The 20,597-nt window shown below is 39.9% G+C and overlaps 1 protein-coding gene across 6 annotated transcripts in view; it reads left to right on the forward strand.

The window, feature by feature from the left end:
- Positions 1-20,597, forward strand: part of SCMH1 (Scm polycomb group protein homolog 1) — a 120,397-nt gene that overhangs the window by 76,367 nt on the left and 23,433 nt on the right. For all 6 annotated transcript variants that reach the window (XM_036747106.1, XM_036747111.1, XM_036747110.1 and 3 more), the window contains 2 exons: positions 15,031-15,263; positions 19,956-20,082. In XM_036747106.1, the coding sequence (XP_036603001.1) occupies positions 15,031-15,263; positions 19,956-20,082 (360 nt within the window). The remainder of the gene's footprint in view (positions 1-15,030; positions 15,264-19,955; positions 20,083-20,597) is intronic.

A 20,597-nucleotide genomic window follows, 5' to 3' on the forward strand; every position in this document is an offset into this window, starting at 1 on the left:
TGGTCTGAGCTCCATTCTCTTCATTTTGGAGACCCCGTGTGGTATAGTAAAGAAAGCATATGCTAGATTTGGAAATGGAGAAGACCTGAAGTTTCAGGCTCTCAGTTGGCTTCAGCTGCTTCATCTGTAGTATCTATTTGAAAGAATTGTCATGAGTATCAAATGAAACTAATAAAGATAAAATATAAATCTTACAGCACTATCTAAGTGTGAGCTATTAATAGGTATTGTTTTCTCCCTCAGATATAGAAAGGGATCCTGGTCACTGATACCTGTCACCCCTTAATTTTTCATGTATTTAGGCCCGTTAAAGTCATAGTGTGCTCTACTGAAATAGCCATCTGTGGTCAGGAATGGAAATTTCAACCAATATTGACTTCAGGGAGAAATTACAGTATAATCCAATGCTAGAGATTAGTATTAAATAATCCAGTTTTGCAGCTGGTAGTAATATATTTTCTACTTTTTTGGTATCAATAAATCCCAGTGGCTGGTACTATAGTCAGATTTTTTTTTCATCTTTTAATATTAGATAAGGGTGCTTCCTTTCAGAGATTTGCCATCTTATAAATGTGGAAAACCTTAGTATCAACAGCCAGCATAGAGCAGTGCTGATGAAAAGTCCCCATTCTGGGAGATCTGTCCTATTTAGATAGATGGAGGCAGTAATTTTCTGTTCACCACTTCTCCTCCTTTCCTACTGCTAACCTAGCAACTCAAGTTAACCTCTAACATTTTTAGAGAAGCTAAATGGTGCAACCATGGAGAGAGAACCAATGTTTTCAAAATGAAGACATACAGCCCATGTGTTCCATTGGTGTCTATGCAATGTCAGGAGACCTAGAAGAAGGACCTGAGAATGTTTGAAAGATTTATGATAGGACATAGACAAGAGTAGCACAGGATAAGAAGTCATGGATACCTGGCGACCTACATTATTCAGAAGAAGTATCTACATTCATGAGACCATAGATCTGTCAGCGTCAAAGAAGAAACAGAGCTGAGGCAAATACGGGCATAGTGGTAAGAATACTAGGCTTAGAGTTGATGCTGCATTCAAATCCAAACTACTGGTTAGTATCTGTGTTGCCTTAGGCAAATTGCTTAACTTCCCTGGACCTCAGTTTCCTCACCTGTAAAATGAAGGGATTGTATTCAATTGCTTCCAAGGCCCCTCACAGCTCTAAATCTGTGATTCAATGGTGACTTGAACTCTAAGGTATCTTTTAGGTCTAAGTCCTATGATCCTAACCAAAAGGAAATTAGAACCTGACAATATAGTCACCATATAGAGTGGAAGGGCTGTGATTTGCATGAGTAGAGGAGGAAATAGCCACAGAAATCATATCTATTGTGATATCCCTTGATTGTAAGCACCCACCTGGCAGGCACTGATTCTTCAAAGATTTTAGAATAGTTTGTGCTACATTAATTGTGGTTGCCACATTTTGAAGGAATGTTGACAAATTGAAGCACCTAGAGAAGAGCAGCCAGGATGTTCTAGGGAACAAAGACCACACTTGTTCTTTACTTCACACAGCAGGTGCTTTGAAAAACTCAAGAACTCTGATCAACACAATAACCAACCAGAATCCCAAAGGATTAATGAAGGCACATGCTGCCCAGCTCCAGAGAGAGAGCTGGTGGTCACAGTACAGATCACAGCATATGTTTTGTTTTAAATATGGCTTAGGCAGGAATTTGTTTTTCTTGACTATATGTTCACCATAGGCTTTGTTTTTTCTTTCTTTCTTAATGTAAGAAAGGGAGAAATAAGAAAGAGAGAATTCAGAACTGAAAATAAAATAAAATTGAATTAAAAAAAAAGAAACATACGATCATGGATTTAGAACTAGAAGGTTATCTAGTCCAGCCCTCTCATTTTACAGATGAAAAAATTGAGGGAGGTAAAGTGACTTTCTTATTACCACACTGTCGAAAACTAGATATAAAACCAAATATGGCTTCCCAGTTTAGGGAGGACCTGTCATGGCCTTTCACTTAGTAGGTGAAAACTGGCCTTGAAGCTGAAATGACTGAGGCCCTCAGGGTAAGCTCCTTGAGGTCAGGGTCCATACTTTACCCTTCTTTATATCTATCACACTGTAAAAAATAGATGATTGAAGTACGATATCGCTAAGGTCTCTTCCAGCCCCAAATCCTGTGATCTTCCTATGAACTGAACCAGCCTTAATGTTAAAAATAAAAATTATTTATATGCATATGGTGTTTACATTTTTTGAAGCAATTTCACATGAATTGACTGTCCTGTGAGGCAGATAGAGTAGAGATTATCCTCATTTTATAAATGACAAAACTGAGGCCCGCAGGGTAAGCTCCTTGAGGTCAGGGTCCATACCTTACCCTTCTTTATATCTATCACAACACTTTATATGGTTTCTTGTAGGTAGTCGGTACCTAATCAATATTTGTTGAGTTATAAATGTCAACAACATCAGCGACAATTATTATATAGAGGGCCCATAAGGCCTACTGGAACAACAAGGGTGGTATGCCAAATGGTTGGGGCTGAATATGATGACTCCCAGAATCCAACAGCTCTGAGACAGCATAGTACTGTGGTGAGAACAATAGTAGGCTAGAAGTCACTGGCTCAGATTCCCTTCCTGACTGTCCCTAACCTTTTGCCTTCTGACAGATACCTATATCTCAGTTTCCCGTTATGTGAAACATTATATATCTCTCCCCTACCTGTGCGACACTTTAGCCATCAGAATCCTGTGAGAATAATGAATGTGAAAGTGCTTTTGAAAGCACAAAGTATAATATAAATGTAAGAGGTTATTGTTGGGAAATCAGAGGCTCAGTGCTTCATGGTGGAAACTCCTGTTTTTCACCCAAAGTCCCAAGTTCAGATGGTAGCTGTTATTCCTGGACTTATGTTCTGGCTTTATAACTCCTAGAGCCTCTAAGACTCCAGCTATGCTTTCATGGAGCATTCCGAACAGGTAGACTAAACTGTACAAAAGGAAGCCAGCCTTGGGTGAGTTGGTGATGTATAAGATCTCCAATCTCTACTATGGCATTTATACAGTTTGAGCTCCTCATGACCCCCCACTACCAGAGAGAAATATTTCTTTTGCACCAAAGCCTCTCAAGGGGGCAGCCTGTTGGTATGAGAATGCTCTGTGTTAGTCAGAACTATGGTTTCCAGTTTGATAGAGATGCCTCCTAGAATACAGTGTGAAAACCACCAAACTAGTGCCAATTCTTACCCTCTAAATAATATCCACAACCATCCAGGAGGGGCTTGTCCAAATGGAAATATCCAGCTTATTATCAGGTCCTTGTCTGTCATTGAAACTCTAAAACATTTGTTCTTGAAACTTTCATGCTCCGGGCCTAAGAGTTTATTGGAAATGTTTCTGTTCAACATTTCTTTTCTGCCCATTAATTGGAGATGGGGAATGAGGAGGAGAACCTCTGAGATCATACTTGCCAACTTCCTGTTCTGAATTTTGAAGAGATGTAGTGAAAAGAGTACTGGACTCTTTGTGAATCACCTGCCCTATAGCCTTTGTGAGAACCTCTCTAGGTTTCAGTTTCCTCATCTTTAAAATGACAGGAGTTGAACTAGATCATAGAATTTTAGAGTTAAAAGGGACTTCAGGCTTATCCTAGGCAAAGCCTGTTTAGAGCATTTGGATTTCATAGCGACTTTGAAAGTGGGAAAGTCATTGATCCCTGTACAGTCAGTCCTTTCCATTTCTGAATAACAGTGGGTTAAAGAGATTCTAAGTTCCTTAAGCAGAGTCTGTGCTTTATCCGTCCTTATTTCTCTAGCATCTAGTACAGTGTCTTTCACATTGTAGATGCTTACGTGGTTTTTTGAAATTTATCCCAAATGGAGCTGAATTTCTACCCATTGCTTTTAGTTCTACCCTCTAATTAAAACACAGTGATTTCTATGGGCCTTTCCAACCCTATTCTATGATCCTCATTCAGTCAGTTAATAAGCATGTATTGAGTACCTTAATTACCAAGCACTGTGCTAGGCATACAGATAAAAATGTTAAATGGTTCTTGTTCTCAAGGAGCTTACATTCTATTGGAGGAATACAATATATTCACAGATGAGTAAATACCCAGTCAATTAACAAACATTCATTAAGCACCTGCTGTGTACCTGGCACTGTGATGGGCACTAGGGTTACAAAGAGATCATTTTCTTCTCACCTCGGGAAGCTTGCTTTCTATCAGAGGGGGAGGGAGGGAGGGAAGGAAGGAAGGAAAGAAGGAAGAAAGGAAGGAAAGAAAGAAGGAAGGAAGGAGGGAAGGAGGAAGGGAGGGAGGGATTAAATACCTCCTCTGTCCCAGACACTATGCTAAGCACTTTATAAATATCTCATTTGATCACCACAACTCTGAGAGGTATTTGTTATTATCATGCCATGTTATAGCTGAGGAAACTGAGGCAGACCGATTAAGTTAATTGTCCAGGGTCACATGGCTAGCAAGTGTTTGAAGCCAGATTGGAATTCATATCTTCCTGACTTCAAATCAAACACTATATCCAGCGGGTCACCTGGCTGCCTTTATCAGAGGAAACAGCATGCATATATATAATTTTATGTTTATATATATCTATATATAGACATATATATACATATATGCCTGTGTGTACATGTTATATATATAGTCTATGTGTATATTAGATATAATTATATACATACATACATATAATTTATATAACTATATACATATATACACATGTAATTATATGTTTTTATATACTATATACAGAATATATAGACAACAAAGACAAAACAACTTTAGGATTGGGGACACTAAGAGCTTGGTGTATAGACTTCTTGTGGTGCTTGGACTGATTTATGAAGGAAACAAGGGATTCCACATGGCAGATGTGAGAAAGAGGAGTGTTCCAGGCATGGAGGACAACCAGTATAAAGGCCCAGGATGGGTGATGCAATGCCATGTGTGAGGACAGCAAGAAGGTTAGTTTGACTAGACATAGAATGTGAGAAGAGGGAATGATGTATTAAAAGGCTGCAAAGGGAGATTGAGGCCAGGTTGTGAAGGGCTTTAAATGCCAAACAGGAGTTTGTGTTCTATTTTAAAGGCAATAAGGGGCCAGTAGAGTTTATTGAGTAGGGCAGTGATATGGTCAGACCTGGTTTTTTTGAAGATCACTTTGGTAGCTATGTAGAGGTTGGAGTCAAGAGATGAAAGGCTTGAGACCAACTAGATGATCACAGTAGTCCAAATGAGACATGAGGGCTGTGTAAGTAGAAATAAAGGGTTGGGTGTTGTGGAGGTAGAACCTTCGAGATTTGGCAAGTGATTGGATATGTAGGCTGAGAGGGAATGAGGAGTCTAGACTAATACTGAGGCTGTGAACCTGGGAGGCTGGATATATACAAAATAAATACACAATGATTTGGTGGAGAGCAGTAGCAACTTGGGATAACAGTAAAAGAAACCAGCCTTGAAGGGAGCCAAGGGTTCCAAGAACCCCAAATGAAAAGGGAAAGCAAGTGAGGTATAGATGCAGAGTATCATGTATAGGGGATGTACAAAGTTGGCCAGTCTGACTGAGCACAGCATATAAAGGGGGCAGGGGGCCCCAATATATGATAAGCCTGGAAAGGCAGGCTGTACTCTGATTTGGGAGAGAATTAGACAAACAGAGGAGTTTTTACTTATCCTAAAGGCAGTAGATAGCTGGAGGATGATCTAGTCAGACCTATACTTTAGGAATATCAATTCTGTGAGTGTGTATTAGCTCATTTATCAAATGAACTCCAGTGTTCCAGAAGGAAATGATTCCACCTCAGTCTCTGATAACCCCTTTGGATTTCACTTTCTCCATCTGTAAAATAAGGGGTAGAAGACTGATTCCTTACAGTCTATAAATTGTCCAAGGTCACACAGATAGTTGGGACTCAGGACTCCTAACTATATATACGTGTATATGTATATATATATATATATATATGTATATATATCTCCAATGTTCTTTTCCCCATACTCTAATGTTTCTATATCAGCACGAAAGAACTACTAGGTGGACTGGAATTGACTTTATCTTATTCTCCCCCGCCCTCCTCTGACACAAACAACCCCATTCCACCTCCCATGCCTCACCCCCAGCCTTTAACCACTTTGGTTTGATATACAATCTTATGGAATATGGCTTTTAAACATAAGTCTTTCTGAGGCCTCACCTGGCTCACAATCTTTCCTTAAATGGATTCAGCTTTGTTTAGCTTGGTGCTGATGACTTTGTATCCTAGGGAGCTGTCATCTGTTTCCATGGAAACATTCAAGGAGAGGAGGTTGTTCATGCTCTTTGTTTATTTCTTGCTGTGACTGACTACTTAGGAAAATTTTTGAGAGGGGAAGTGAGCTATTTCCCTGTTTCCAGGCCATTAAGATAACCCCACATTCTTATTCTTAAGTCTTGCCACTCTGGGTACTCAGAAGAGCACAAAATTTAATTCACAGACTCATAGCATGTGAAAACTGGAAGGCACCTCAGCAATCATCTAGGCTAATCCACTAATTTTCGATATGATGAAAGGTACAGCGAAAACAATGAACTTTGAGTCAGAGGAGCTGGATTTGAATCCTGGCTCTACTGTGTTTCAGAGTTGGAAGGGACTACATGACCTCTGAGGGCCCACTGAGACCTGAACAAGAACTCCCAACAGTCATTCAGTCTTTGCTCAGAGATCTCTAGGGGGAACAGAAACTCTCCAGTTGCAGCCTCATCCCACTTTTAGATATCTCTAATTGTTAGAAGTTTTTATTTACATCAAGCCTAAGGAATAATTCTTATCATTAAAGTGGTCATTTGTATCTATATCTGATTTCATAATAGCTAAACTATATAAAGCACTCTAAGGTTTGCAACTGCCTTACATACATCATCTCACAATGCTTTTTAGATAGTAGGTGCATAGCAAATGCCTTTTCATTCATTTGAGCCTTGGAACAAGAGCTACACGAGGGATATACTATAGGTATTATCATTCCCATTTTACATCTAAGAAAACTGAGGATCACAGAGTTTAAATGTCTTGCCTGTGATTATACAACTAAGCAAGTGTCAGAGGTGGGATTTTCCCTGAGGTCTTTTTGACTCCAAGTCCACCTCTATCCATTGTGCCATGTTGTACCTGAAATCTTCCTCTCTGTCAATTCTACCTAAATTCTATCTCTTTTCCACTGAGAGCCACTCATATTCTTTAAGATAGTCATCATACTTCCCCTCATCATTTCCTACCTGCCTGCTCATCTGGGTTTTCTCACCATCTCCAGAAACTCCTCTTCGTGAAAGAGCCAAGCAGTTCTGAAACTCATTCCTCTTCAATGCCCCCTTTCCTTTAGGGTCCTCCCCTCCCCACCTTTGATTGGAGAGGATGGGAAGGAACATTGGAGAGCTCCTTCCAGATCATCTATTTGGAGGGGCCCCAGGGCAGACAACCCTTAATTTCTCATCTGTCTGTAGAACTTCACCATGCCCCACTCAGGTACCTTCCTTCCCCTCCCTTCCCCCCTCCACTCTCCCAACCTTTTTCTCATTTATTTGTTTGTCTTCCCCCATTAAATTTGTCAGCCTCTTGACAACAAGGTTTTCTTTTGCCTTTTTTTTTTTTTGTATCCTTAGCACTTAGCGTGATGCCTGGCTCATGTTAGGCACTTAGTCAATGTATATGCTTTTTCTTCTCCAGCCTAAACATCTCCAGTTCCTTCAACCATTCCTCATGTGATGTGACCTCAAGGCCTTTCACCATCCTAGTCATTCTTCTCAAGATGATCCACAATTTGTTACTGTCCATCTGAAAATGTGGTGCCCAGAACTGAGCACAATATTCCAGATTCCACAAGATTCCGGGTCTGAGCAATACAGTAGCGCTATCAAAGCCCTAGTCCTGGATATCAGGCCTCTCCTAATGCAGCCTAAGGGTGCCACCTTGGACAAATTCTTCTCTTCAGTCCTCAGTTTCCTCATTGTAAAAGAGGGGGTTAGATGAGATGATTTCTAAAGTCCCTTCCTGCTCCAAATCCTAGGATCTTACTAGGCCTAGAAAGAGAAAGTGACGTGTTCAACAAGTATTTGTTTAATATCTACTATGTGTCCCAATTTGGGTAGAACACAGGAGTATATGACAGGTCCTAGTAATGAAAAAACTTAGTCTAGTTGGGGAAATAAGACTTATATACAGAAAACTGAGGGTATAATATACCTATACGATTAGAACTACAAGATTACTGATCTAAGTATTGTGCTCCTTCCCCACCTGACCCTGGGCCATATTGTGAATGTACTGTTTTGAGCAGTGTTTCTGGATTGTGGAACCCAGTATCTTCCAAGTAAAGGAAATATGAAGGAAATATTTGAGGAAGGAAGTAAAGGATGTATGGGGGAAGAGGAGGAGGAGGGAAGAAAGAGAGATAGAATATTTTGAATCAGTTGAAAGCAGGAGCTGTGGAACTTGACCAGGGGAATACAACTTGAAAGAGACTACTAATTCCATAGGTTTGCAATGTGGGAACCAGGGAAGATAGAATAGTTTGGCATGTCAAGTGGCCTCAACCTGACCCAGATGTTAATGCCTGTTATCTTTTGTTGCTCATTCACATCCAACTCTTCATGACCCCATGAGCCATACTGTCCGTGGTGTTTTCTTGGCAAAGATACTGGAATGGTTTGCCATTTCCTTCTCCAGTGGATTAAGGCAAACAGATAAAGTGACTTGCCCAGGCTCACATAGCTAGTGAGTGCCTGAGGCCAGATTTGAAAGCAGGTCTTCCTGACTCCAAGCCCCACACTCTATCCACTGAGCCATCTACCTGCTTATTAATGCCTAGTACCACCTTTAAAGATTTTATCCAATGCCACAAAATTTGCCAGACTCTGACTCCTATGTACCTGCAATGTGCCAGTCTCTATAGAGTTGACAGCCTTAGAATTCATGTATTTTAAAATTCACTCTGGAGGGAAGAGTAGTTAATAAGAGCCATAGGCTAAACTTATTGTGATTTTAAGAGGAGAAGGCTTTGGATCATGGGACTTAAAGCTGGAAGCTACCTCATAGATCATTTGGTCCCTCGCATTCAATATAAGAAAATTGAGACCCAGAGGGGTAAACTGCCTTGTCCAAGATCACTTAGGCATTAAGTAGCCAAACCCAAGATTCGCACTTAGATCTTCTGACTCCAACCTTTCCATCTTTGTATGGAGGTAAAAAAAAAAAAATCAATGGTAAACATGAGAAGCCTTCCATATAAAGGTGTCCTTAGAAGTTTCGTCACTTACAAGGAAATATGTAACTGTGCTAACTTTTCTAGTATAGATTATAGTATTGTAATCCCGTAGTCACAGAACTAGAAGGTACCCTTAGAGATCATCTGTTCCAGCCTCCTTATTTTACAGATAAGAAAACTGAGGCCCGAAGAGGTTAAGTTGCCCAAGGTTACATAGGTGATAATTGTCAGGACTTGGATTTTTATCCAGGGCCTTTGGCTCTAAATCCTGACCTCTTTGTACTGTACCACACTGCCTTTTGCTAAAGTAATTAAGAGAAAAGAGAAATCATCATGGGCTAAAGAAGATGACTCTTAAGATTTGAGGATTGGTAAAATGGTGGTATCTTTGAGAAAAACAGGAAAAACTTTTTTTCTGGGGGAGGGAAATGATGTTTGGTTTTTTACTTATTGAATTTGATATGCCTACTGGACAGTGGAATATCTCAGTGGAGATATTCTTGGTGGTTTGGGATGAAGACTGAATTCTGGAAATCAGGAAGAAAATTGAACGTAAACAGCACCTTGGATTTGGGTGTGTTGAGAACATGCATGCTTCTGAGGATTCATTCTCTAGATCGTCAGTGATTCTTCAAAGCCAGGGTTGTACTAATACAACCTAGTCAAATACAGACTTGTACTGTAGCTATTCACAGAGTATGATGTGTAAGAACATGCATCTGGGCTCCCAACAAGCAGAAGAGCATTTGTGGCATCAGGTTTCTGTGCCCAGGAGAGAGATATTCCCAGGCTTTGATCAACACTATATTACTACTGGTGGTAGATTCTATCAACATCACAATCAGTTTTCATTCAGTACCCTCTGAGGACTTCAGTTCCTGACAAAGTTAAAAAACATCATATTAAAGAGATAGTTAATGAGCATCATGGAAAAAAAGCCAGCATGGTTTCATCAAAAACAGGCCACTTTTTAGATGCAGAGAAGAAAGCAGAAGGAAGGCCAGAAAGAAGCACAGATAAGGAGCAGGATAGCTTTTAAAACTACAGATTGAACTTACATACTTAAAAAGCAAGCTGTCCATAATATAGATCCATAAGTTCATGTATGATACTCTTTTTATGTTCTCTGAATAAGGAGATGTCCATTTTATCTGGTATTTATTAAATTCAGAATAAAAAAGTTTTTTAAAAGCAGGTAGCCAGTCTAACTTTATTTCCTTTTTTAACAGGATAATTAGACTGCTAGATCAGAGGAATGCATAGATATAATTTATCTAGAATTGAATAAAGCATTTGACAAAGTCTCTCATGCTATTCTTGTGAAAAAGGTAAAGAGATGTGGGCTATCAGTTCTCAAATATGTAGAGAACTGAGTTAAATTTATAAGCATACAGGTCATTCCCCAGTTGATAAATGGTCAAAGGATATGAACAAGCAGTTTTCAGATGAAGAAATTAAAGCTATCTATAGTCATATGAAAAAAATGCTCCAAATCACTATCGACTGGAGAAATTCAAATCAAAACAACTCTGAGGTACTACCTCATACCTATCAGGTTGGGAAAATCAGGAAAAGGAAAATGATAAATATTGGAGAAGATGCGGGAAAATTGGAACACATGCATTGTTGGTGAAGTTGTGAACTGATCCAACCATTCTGGAGAGCAATTTGGAACTATGCCCAGAGTTCTATAAAACCATGCATACCTTTTGATCCAGCAATACCACTACTCGGTCTGTATCCCAGAGATCATAAAAAAGGGGAAAAGACCCACATGTACAAAAATATTTATAGCAACTCTTTTTGTAGTGGCAAAGAATTGGAAATTGAGGGGATGCCCATCAATTGGGGAATGGCTAAACAAGTTGTGGTATTTGTAATGGAATACTATTGTGCTGTAAAATATAATGAGCAGACAGATTTCAGAAAAACCTGGAAAACTTACATGAACTGATGCCGAGTGAAGTGAGCAGAACCAGAACGTTGTACACAGTGACAGCAACGTTGTGTGATGATCAGCTATGACAGATTTAGCTCTTCTCAGCAATACAGTGATCAAAGACTCATGGTGGAAAATGCTATCCACATCCAGAGAAATAATTATGGAGTCTGAATGCAGATCAAAGCATAGTATTTTCACTTTTTTTTTGTTTTTTTCTTTCTCATGGTTTTTCCCTTCTGTTCGGATTCTTCTTTCACAACATGGCTAATGTGGAAATGTATTTAACATGAGTGTACATGTATAACCTATATCAGATTGCTTGATGTCTTAGGGAGGGAAGGAGAAAAATTTAGAACTCAAAATCTTATAAAAATGAATGCTGAAAACTATCTTTATGTGTAGTTGGAAAAAATAAAATACTATTAAGTGGGGGGAAAGATACCATTACAATAAAAATAAAATAAAAAGAGATTTGGGCCAGACAATAGTCCAATTAGTTGGATTTGGATTTGGTTGAATGATTGGGCCTAAAAAATAGTCATTAATGGTTTGATATCATCTTAGAAAGAAGTCTCCAATGTGGTACCCCAGGGATCTTTGCTTAGCCCTCTGGTGTTCAACATTTTTACAAGTGACTTGGATGAAGGGACAGATGGTTTGTTTGTCATATTTGTAGGCCACAGATTTTAGGGGAAGAACTTAATATGTTAGATGACAGGATTCCAAGGGATCTAAACAGGCTGAAATACTGGGCTGAATTGAATAAGATAAAATTTAATAGAGATAAATTAACATTAGTACACTTGGGTTAAAAAAAATCGGCTTCACAGGAACAAGGCTTGGCTAGACAGCAGTTTGTCTCAAAAAGATTGGGACTTTTAGTGGACTACATGTTGCTAACGTGACCTAGCAGTGTGATCTAGTAGCCAAGAAAGTTAAGGTGACTTCAGGCAGCATTGAGACAGGCAAGAGCATCCAGGTGTGTGGTCCTCTGTGGTTTGCTCTGGTCAGAAACTATCTGGGATGTATGTTCAGGTCTCAGTGCCACATTTTAGGAAGGATGTGTATAAGATGAAGATGATCCAGAAGAACAGTTGGTAAAAGGCCTATAAGTCATGCCATATGAGGATCACCTGAAGGAACTACGGATGTTTAGTTTTAAGAAGAGATGACTAGGGAGCATGATAGCAGTCTCACCTCACGTCTCTGAACCTCACCTTCGTCACTTGGAGGTACTGGGAGAAAGCCTTCTTCTGTCAACTATAACGCAGTACAGAAATGTGACTTCGAGGTAAAGGTAGCAGTAGTAGTGATGGAAAATCAGTATTAGGTTTAATCCACAAACTACTTCTCTCCATTCTTTCTAGCTAACTCTTTCCCCAGTCCTTTCTCTGCTCCTTCTTAGAGGCATAATTAGTACTGATTATGTGCAAAGTAGGGGATGGTACATGGGCAATCAGGAGGTTAGCTAGAGGTGGCAAGGCCTATTCTATACCTGAAAGAGCTGTTATGTTTATTCTGTGTCCAGCATATTTCTGCCATCCTGTTAGGCTCTTCCCATACTTGGCTTTTCTGTCCGCATCCTTTTCTGTCCCCTCTTCAAGAAAGTGTGAATTACCCACACCCAATTTATTTGAGAATATTCGATAAAGACAATCCTAATCCTCGGGTCTTTTTGCTTCCCTTCCCAGACCAGGAGAAGCATCCTTATATTGAATTCCTGTGGCCATCTCAGTCACACCAGTTATGCTTAGCTGCCAGGAGTAGGTTTGGGCCTTAAGATAGGTCCAAAGTTCTGCTGGTACAAAGTTGGGTCTGGAAAATCTAATGGACTTAGTTGCTTTCTCTCCCTTGATTTCTGCCACACTCCTGCTCCTTTGTCCCCTTCTAAATTCCTAGCCATCTTCCCAAGTCCCTTATCCTTCTCTGTCCTATTCCTAGGATTGGGCAATAGTGGGCCAAAATTTACGAACAAGCTTAGATTGCAAAGAAAAAAGAGCTAGCTTACCTTGAGCTGGACATTAGCCTAAATGAAGGCCCAGGCAAGAAGTAGCTGCTAAGAGGCAAGCATTGTCACTACCTTTTTTTTACCTAGCCCAGCCTCATCAGCAGAAATGATAATAGTCAGTGAAGCAAATGGTACTTATTCACCAGCCATCATTAAAATGGTTTGAGAAAGTTGTCTCATCCAAGCAAAGAGGGTATAAAGAAGAAGAGGAGGAGGAGGAGCAAGAAATATTTAGATCATGCTTCATAGTTTAGAATGTGTCTTACCTAGATAATCCCCTTTGATCCTCACGAGAAAGAACACTGTATTATTATTACCATGTTTATTGATAACCTTATTTTTCAGATTAGAAAAGAGATGGGATGAGGTGAAGGGACTTGACCAAGTCCACCCCAATACCTGATAGAGCTAAGACTCAAACCAAGGGTTTTCATCTGCAAACCTGTTGTTCTTTTCCCAAAACCACATCGGTCTAGGTTTCCTGACAACCCGCCCAGCACTCTTGTGATACCCTAATAATTTAGACAGAATGTCAGATAAGTTTTCCAAATGGGAAGAACTATAAAACTCTTGAAGCCTTCCAGTTGGGTATATGGAAAATCCATTTATTAAAGTTTTTTAATTAGCATTACAGGTTAGTCTCTGTTGGTTTGGGTGCTTTCTATGCTAACAAATGGCATGTGAGCTATTCATGAGCTGATTGTGGAGAAAGACTTGGGTTGCCTGGTTTGTTGCTCCATCATAGTCTACTCAGGCCAAATAGTGCAAGCTTTGTGCTCCTAACAATTTTCTATTATTAGTCAAAGGTGACAGTTTTTTGGCACACATCTGATTTAGTTGATTAGGAGATGCAACAAGGAGAGAAAGTTTTGGATTCTGAGAACCATTGTTCCCCATAAAGAATGAAGCCCTAGCCAGCTTCCCAGAAGAATGTAGACACTTTACTTGAGAGAACTTGACCAAAGTGCATCAGCAAAATATACTTTCTCATTGTATGAAAAATGAGGCTGTCAGGGATATTCCTATGTAAAAACCAAATACAGTTTTTTCCCTTGCATATAGACTTGAATCTCCATCATAGTCCTTCTCCAATATCTCATCATATTATGGAAGTGACCAGGTTTTCAAAGACAATACCAGCAAAGCAGAAACTGCTGCCATTGGTGGGTTCCACTGAGCTGGAAAGTCTTTGAGTACTGGCTGTTAATGGGCTGACTGTGTGTGGATCAGAGCCAAATTCAGAGAGGTTCATCACCAGAAGGCTTTTGGCAACAGCATCTAATGAAAACATCTACTAAGGCCCTGGAGGGATGTATGGTGATCTGCAGCAGTGGAAGAATTAACCAACATGGATGAAATTGTGAATTTTTCAATATTTTAATGTGGGTCCATAAACTGTAAGGGCTAGAAGGGGCTTTAGAGTTGATCTATTCTACTTCCTCACTTTGTAGATGAGAAAATTGAGATCTAGGTGCAACTTTTGCTTCATCTTTGAGATGAAGGAAAAAGGAGGGCCTGAAATGCCCCAGTCAAAAATTACTACGTACCTTGGAAAGGCAGGAAAGGGGAAGAACAAGAACAATATTCCTAAGTTATCTGAGAATTGTAAAAGCTTTAATGGAGGCTGCTCAAAGGGTTCAGTAGATCCTGATGGATTTGCCTTCCTGAGTTATGAGAACTTTTGCAAGGGACAAGTGTGGAGCTCTGTTCTGTTTGGAGAGAGGTTCTCATTGTCATCTCTTACAGGAATGACGTGGTCTTACTCCATCAGCGGGTATGGGAATTATGGCATTCAAGAAGAGGGGGTGACACAGTCTTTTTCTTGCAGTTGTGATTCCAAAGAACCCTTTTCCCACCTCTGACGCGAGTGCTGAGAAACCCAGCATGCACAGTGGCACCAAAGCTGTCTTGGGGCATCAGCCAGGGCAAAGGGGCCGCAAACCAGGCAAGAAGCGAGGCCGAACACCTAAGACTCTGATTCACCACCCCATCTCCACCCCATCCAAGTCAGTGGAACCTTTGAAATTCCCAAAGAAGAGGGGACCTAAACCCGGCAGTAAGGTAGGCAAGCAAGATGGGTTACATTATCATATACCCTTGGCAAATGTGTATAGCGGGGGGAACATTCTTGTGTGACTGTTGGGAAGGGAGAAATTCATTCAGTCCTTCTGTCTTTTAAAAGAACTGCTTTGTGCTTCTCACAGGGTCTTGCACACAGGAGATATTTGTTGAATTTAATTAATATGGTTGGAATTTTTTTTTTTAGTGCCAATTTGATCCACTATTGGAGATCAGCTGATGGGGAATGATAATCTCCTGGGTTTTGACTCCTAACACACTCTCTAGATTCAATGAATTTTGGGCATAATTCATCCTTCTTGAGATGATAGCAGTAGCTTTTTGTCAGTGTATGGACAGAAGCCTATAGGCAGGTGCAGGAGGTAGGAAGGTGGCATATATCTATTCTTCCTGCTGTATGTTCCCTCTTGTAAATCTCCTGAGACAGACTGCTGTCCTGACTGGGGAGTAAAGGCTACTGAGCCCCTCTCTCTCCCTGGGATTATTCCAGGCCAGGCCACCTGTTAAAAACACTGACTATCCTTGTCTTCCTTCCCTTCCCTCTAAAGGCACTTATTCACATTAGTTGAAGATGAATTGGTATTATAGGATTTTGAAGGCCCCTTCACTACTTGTGTCCTGCCAGCCACTAGGTCTCCCAGGACTTTCTCCTTTTATTTTTTTCTGTGCCTCCATACTCTGGGTAAGCTCATCTGTTTCATAGATCCTGGAACCACCTATCTGGGACTGATAATCAGTTTCTATTGCCACACTCTATACACTTTCCTTTAGTTCATTCTCTCTTAGCACTTAACCTAGATATGGGATTTCTTCACTAACTCTGAATTATATGCTGAAAATAAAACTATTAGAAAGCCTTCTGTTGTGCCTTTATTCCCTTCTACTGAACTTCTTGTTTAAGTTACTTAAAGCCAGAACCTATATCTGATAGAACTTTTTTGTACCTCAGTGCACTAGGCATAGAGCTTTACAGATATGAGACTTTCAGTGAGCTAATTGTCCAAATCTGTGTTACGTTGTATGGTGCTTCACTTTCACCCACCTCTCAAGCAAGAAACTTTGTTGTTAACTCTTCTTTTCCTTCGTATTTCATATCCAGTCTGTTACTAAAGTCTATTATGTTTTCCTGCGTTTTATTCATATATCGAGTCATTCAACAAATAGCCATTTTGAGCTAAGGAAACTCAGAAAACAACATCTACCTATGCCTCTTCCTCCTAGTCTATGCTTGGATTATTGCTGTTTCAGTTACTACAACATCTTTTCGTTGGATTGCTTACTTACTTCCCTGCCCCCGTCTATAATCCCGAATACCCTGAACAGTCATTTTGCTGCCAGGTTTATCAGCAGTTGGATAATGCATTCTCTTTTTTTCCTTTTTCCCCCCTTCAATAGTATTTTCCCTCAATTACATGTAAAGATAGTTTTCAACATTCATTTTTGTAAAATTTTGAGTTCCAAATTTTCTCCCCCCTTTCCAAGACAGCAAGCAATCTGATATAGGTTGTACGTGTACAATCATGTTAAACTTACTTCCACATTAGTAAATTATAATGTTGTAAAAGAAGAATCAGAACAAAACAGAAAAACCATGAGAAAGAAAAAAGCAAAAAAACATGAAAATAGTATGCTTCGATCTGCATTCAGACTCTGTAGTTCTTTCTCTGGATGTAATTAGCATTTTTCATCACAGACCTTTTGGAATTGGATAATGCATTCTCAGCCTTTTGGCTCCTCACCAAGGGGATTGGGATGACCTGAACTCTTTTTTTCCCTTGCCCTAATAAAGTTCTCCTTATCCATTGCTCTTAGCTACTTTTTTCCCTCTTCCTACATGCCATATACACTCCCCAGCTTTCCCAGCTTCCTTCTATCCCGGAATTTCTAGAAGTCCCACTTCTTCCCAAAGCCTTCTTTAGCTCACGGGAGGAATTAGTTATTCCCTCTGTCTTTTCTCCTACCCACGACTTATTCTAATGTTCAGAGGCAATATGATATGTTGGGAAGTGAGAGGAGTGTGGGGACCTGGGTTCAGAAAACCTGATTCCAGATCCCAGCTGTGAATACTCATTGTCTCTGTGATCTTGACCAAGTGATTTAACATCCCTGAGCCTTTGTGCTGTTCTCTGCTCAACGGGAATACATTCAAATTTGCAGTACCGGACTCATAAAGATATTATGAAAATCAGATAGGATAATGTTTATGAAATTCTTTGCATATAAATATGAATTGTTTTCACTTATAACTATACTATATAATGCATACTATGTACTACACACTAAACTATACTGTAGGACTAACTATAAAAGATATGCTAATGCCTGTGTATAGTGTGTACTTTATGCCATTTCATCCTTGTTTGTATGCTTGTTCACCTTTTTGAGTTCCTCCCATCTTTTATAAACTCTTCAGAAGATAGAGGGCCTGTCAGTCACTTTTCATGCCACTAACAGAATGTGCCTGGGCCGTTTGGGAAGTGGGGTTCTTGAGGGTGACTGTCTTTCTCTAACATTCAGAGAAGCTTTCGGAAAAGAACCCTGTAATCTTTCAGAGTTCCCCTACTCCAGGAAGTCTTCCTATAGTAGCATGACTTCCTATAGTATTGGATTGAAGCCCATGCCCACCTTCACTGTTTTGGGTTTCATTTCCTCCTTGCTTTATGTTTCTATCCCCAGTATGTATCTGTCTGTCAACAAGCATATTTATTAAACTCCTGCTCTGTGGCAGGCACTGTGCTAGGGGCTGGGGATACAAAGACAATGAATGAAACAATCCTTGCTCACAAAGAGGTTACATTCTATTGGGGAAGAAGACAAGTATATACATAGTATATACACAATATGTTCCAATTCAAAGCAGTTTAAGGTGTTTTGAGAAAGAGAGCATTAGGAGCTGGGGACACCAGGAGAGACTTCATGTAAAAAGTGGTGCTTGAGCTGCATCTGAAAGACAGGGATTCTGTGAGGCAGAGATAATAAAGGAGTACATTCTAGGTATAGGAGATTGTAAATGAAATTTTGTGTTTGCATATGAGGAACAGAGAAAGCCAGTTTGCCTGGACCAGACAGTGCTTGATGGGGAGTAATATACAATAAGTCTGGAAAGATAGTTTGGGACCAAGTTGCAAAGGGCTTTAAAAGCTAAATAGAGGAGTTTATATTCTGTTCTAGAGGCACTAGTAAGCCACTAAAACTGAGAGAGTAACGTAGTACCATGGTCAGATCTGTGATTAAGGAAATTTATTATAATAGCTGTTTAAGAAGAGTCTAGAGTAAGGAGAGATTTGAGTCAAGGAGACTAATTAGGAGATTTAGAAAAATCCAGGTGAAGGATAATAAGGACCCCAAACTAAGATGGTAGCTGTGTGAATAGAGAGAAGAGGTTGAATGTGGGAGATACTGTAGAATTATAAACAGCAATATTTGGCAACTGACTGGATATGTTGAGCTGAGAGAAAAGTAAGAGATAATAACAAGGTTATGAACCTGAGAGACTGGAAAAATGTGCTGCTTTCAACAGAAGTGGTGAAGTTTGGAAGAGGGGTGGTAAAAGACAGAATAGTCATGTGACCCTGGGCAAATCACTTAACTGCTCTGTGCATCAGTTTCCTCATCTGTAAGATGAGAGGGTTGGACTCGAGTCATCAATGGCCTCCAAAGTTGCTACTAGCTCTAATTCAATAATCCTATGATTACATATGCATACGTCTAGGGAGAGAGGTGGGGGTGGATTTTCACCATTCATTTCAGTGAATATTGGTTAAGTAAGGACTTTGCATAACATTATAACTAGGTGTTGGAGAGATGCAAAGATAAGATTTGAACTCTTCCCTCTTAGAGTTTACTGTCTAACATAACACTTGATATATGCTTTAGAGAAATATGAAACAAAGTGGTATGGGATATTTGAAGGGAAAAGTTATATTTATGGGAGCTTAGGAAAGAGTTCTTAGAGGAACTAGGATTTAGGTTGGACTTCAAGATACAAAGAAAGAGGAATAGAGAGACATTTTAGGCACCATAGACATTGAAATGGAGGCAGTAGATTGGAAACTACATTCATTTTAATTGGAGTATAACAGTTTTAGGATAATATTATGAGGTAAGGCTGCAAAGGCAAGGCAGCACCAAATTGTGAAGGGCTTTGAATGCCAGGCAAGGCATTTGAACATTAATCAGCAACCACTGGGAACCTCTGAAAATTTTCAAACAGAGGAGTAGCATGAACTAATCTGATGGTTTGTGGAAGGTGGACTGGAAAGGAGAGAGCACTGGGGAGGAAGGAAGACCTGAAATCAATAGGCTATTGCTAGAGTCATAGTTTCATGGTCTAAGCAGGTGGTGGTGAGGACCCATACTATGCAATATTGAAAAAGTATGTGTTCCAGCTTCAATTTCACTAAGACAGTGTTGGGTTTCTGTTTTGTTTTGTTTTTGTGGTTAGCTAAACTCTGGCTTTGTAGGCAGGGATGGAAGGAGAGGATTCTTGTTCATTTGTTTGTTTATTCATTCAACAAATATTTATTATATATCTACCATTTGAAAGGTTCTGTAGAGAATTCAAAAGTATAAAAGCCTCAAGGAGCTTACAATCTAGCAAGTGAGTAAATGCTTGGGATAAAGCAACACCCTAATACATACAATTGGCAAACTTTTCTCCATCTGTTTTGGCAGCGAAAACCTCGGACTTTATTAAACCCAGCACCCACCTCGCCAACCACCAGTACCCCTGAACCAGACACCAGCACTGTGCCCCAGGACGCTGCTACTATCCCCAGCTCGGCAATGCAGGCCCCCACAGGTAAAAGACCTAATTACACACCAGACGTCCCAAGGCCAGTGCCTTTTTCTGCACCAATATTTAGCCTACTATCTGAGGTCGTCACAAGAGCACTGTCCGGGGATTCTGTCTGAAGACCTTTGCCGAATCACTTCTCCTCTCTGAGCCCCTCTCTATAACATGAAGGGATTGAACAAAAACATGACTGAGTTCTAACATGTGATTCTGTGGATTTTTTGAGTTTTGTACCAGTTGGGGTCCAAAATGTTCTATACAAGATAAATCTTTAGCCTTACATGTACTAAAATAGTCAGTCTCTAAGACCTAAGAAATCTCAAGAGGTTCCATGAGTTGTGGGGACACCAGAGATTTTTCCCAGCACATTTATTCATCCAACAAATATTTATTAAACAGCTACTATGTGCAGTGCCCCATGTTTGCCGCTGAGAATACAAAAATGAAAAGTGACACATACCCTCAAGAAATTTACCGTCTAATAAGACAAATGCAGTATGTACACAGAGAAGTTTGTGACT

Source organism: Trichosurus vulpecula, chromosome 2 (genome assembly GCF_011100635.1).
Source record: "Trichosurus vulpecula isolate mTriVul1 chromosome 2, mTriVul1.pri, whole genome shotgun sequence".
NCBI classification, from domain to species: domain Eukaryota; kingdom Metazoa; phylum Chordata; class Mammalia; order Diprotodontia; family Phalangeridae; genus Trichosurus; species Trichosurus vulpecula.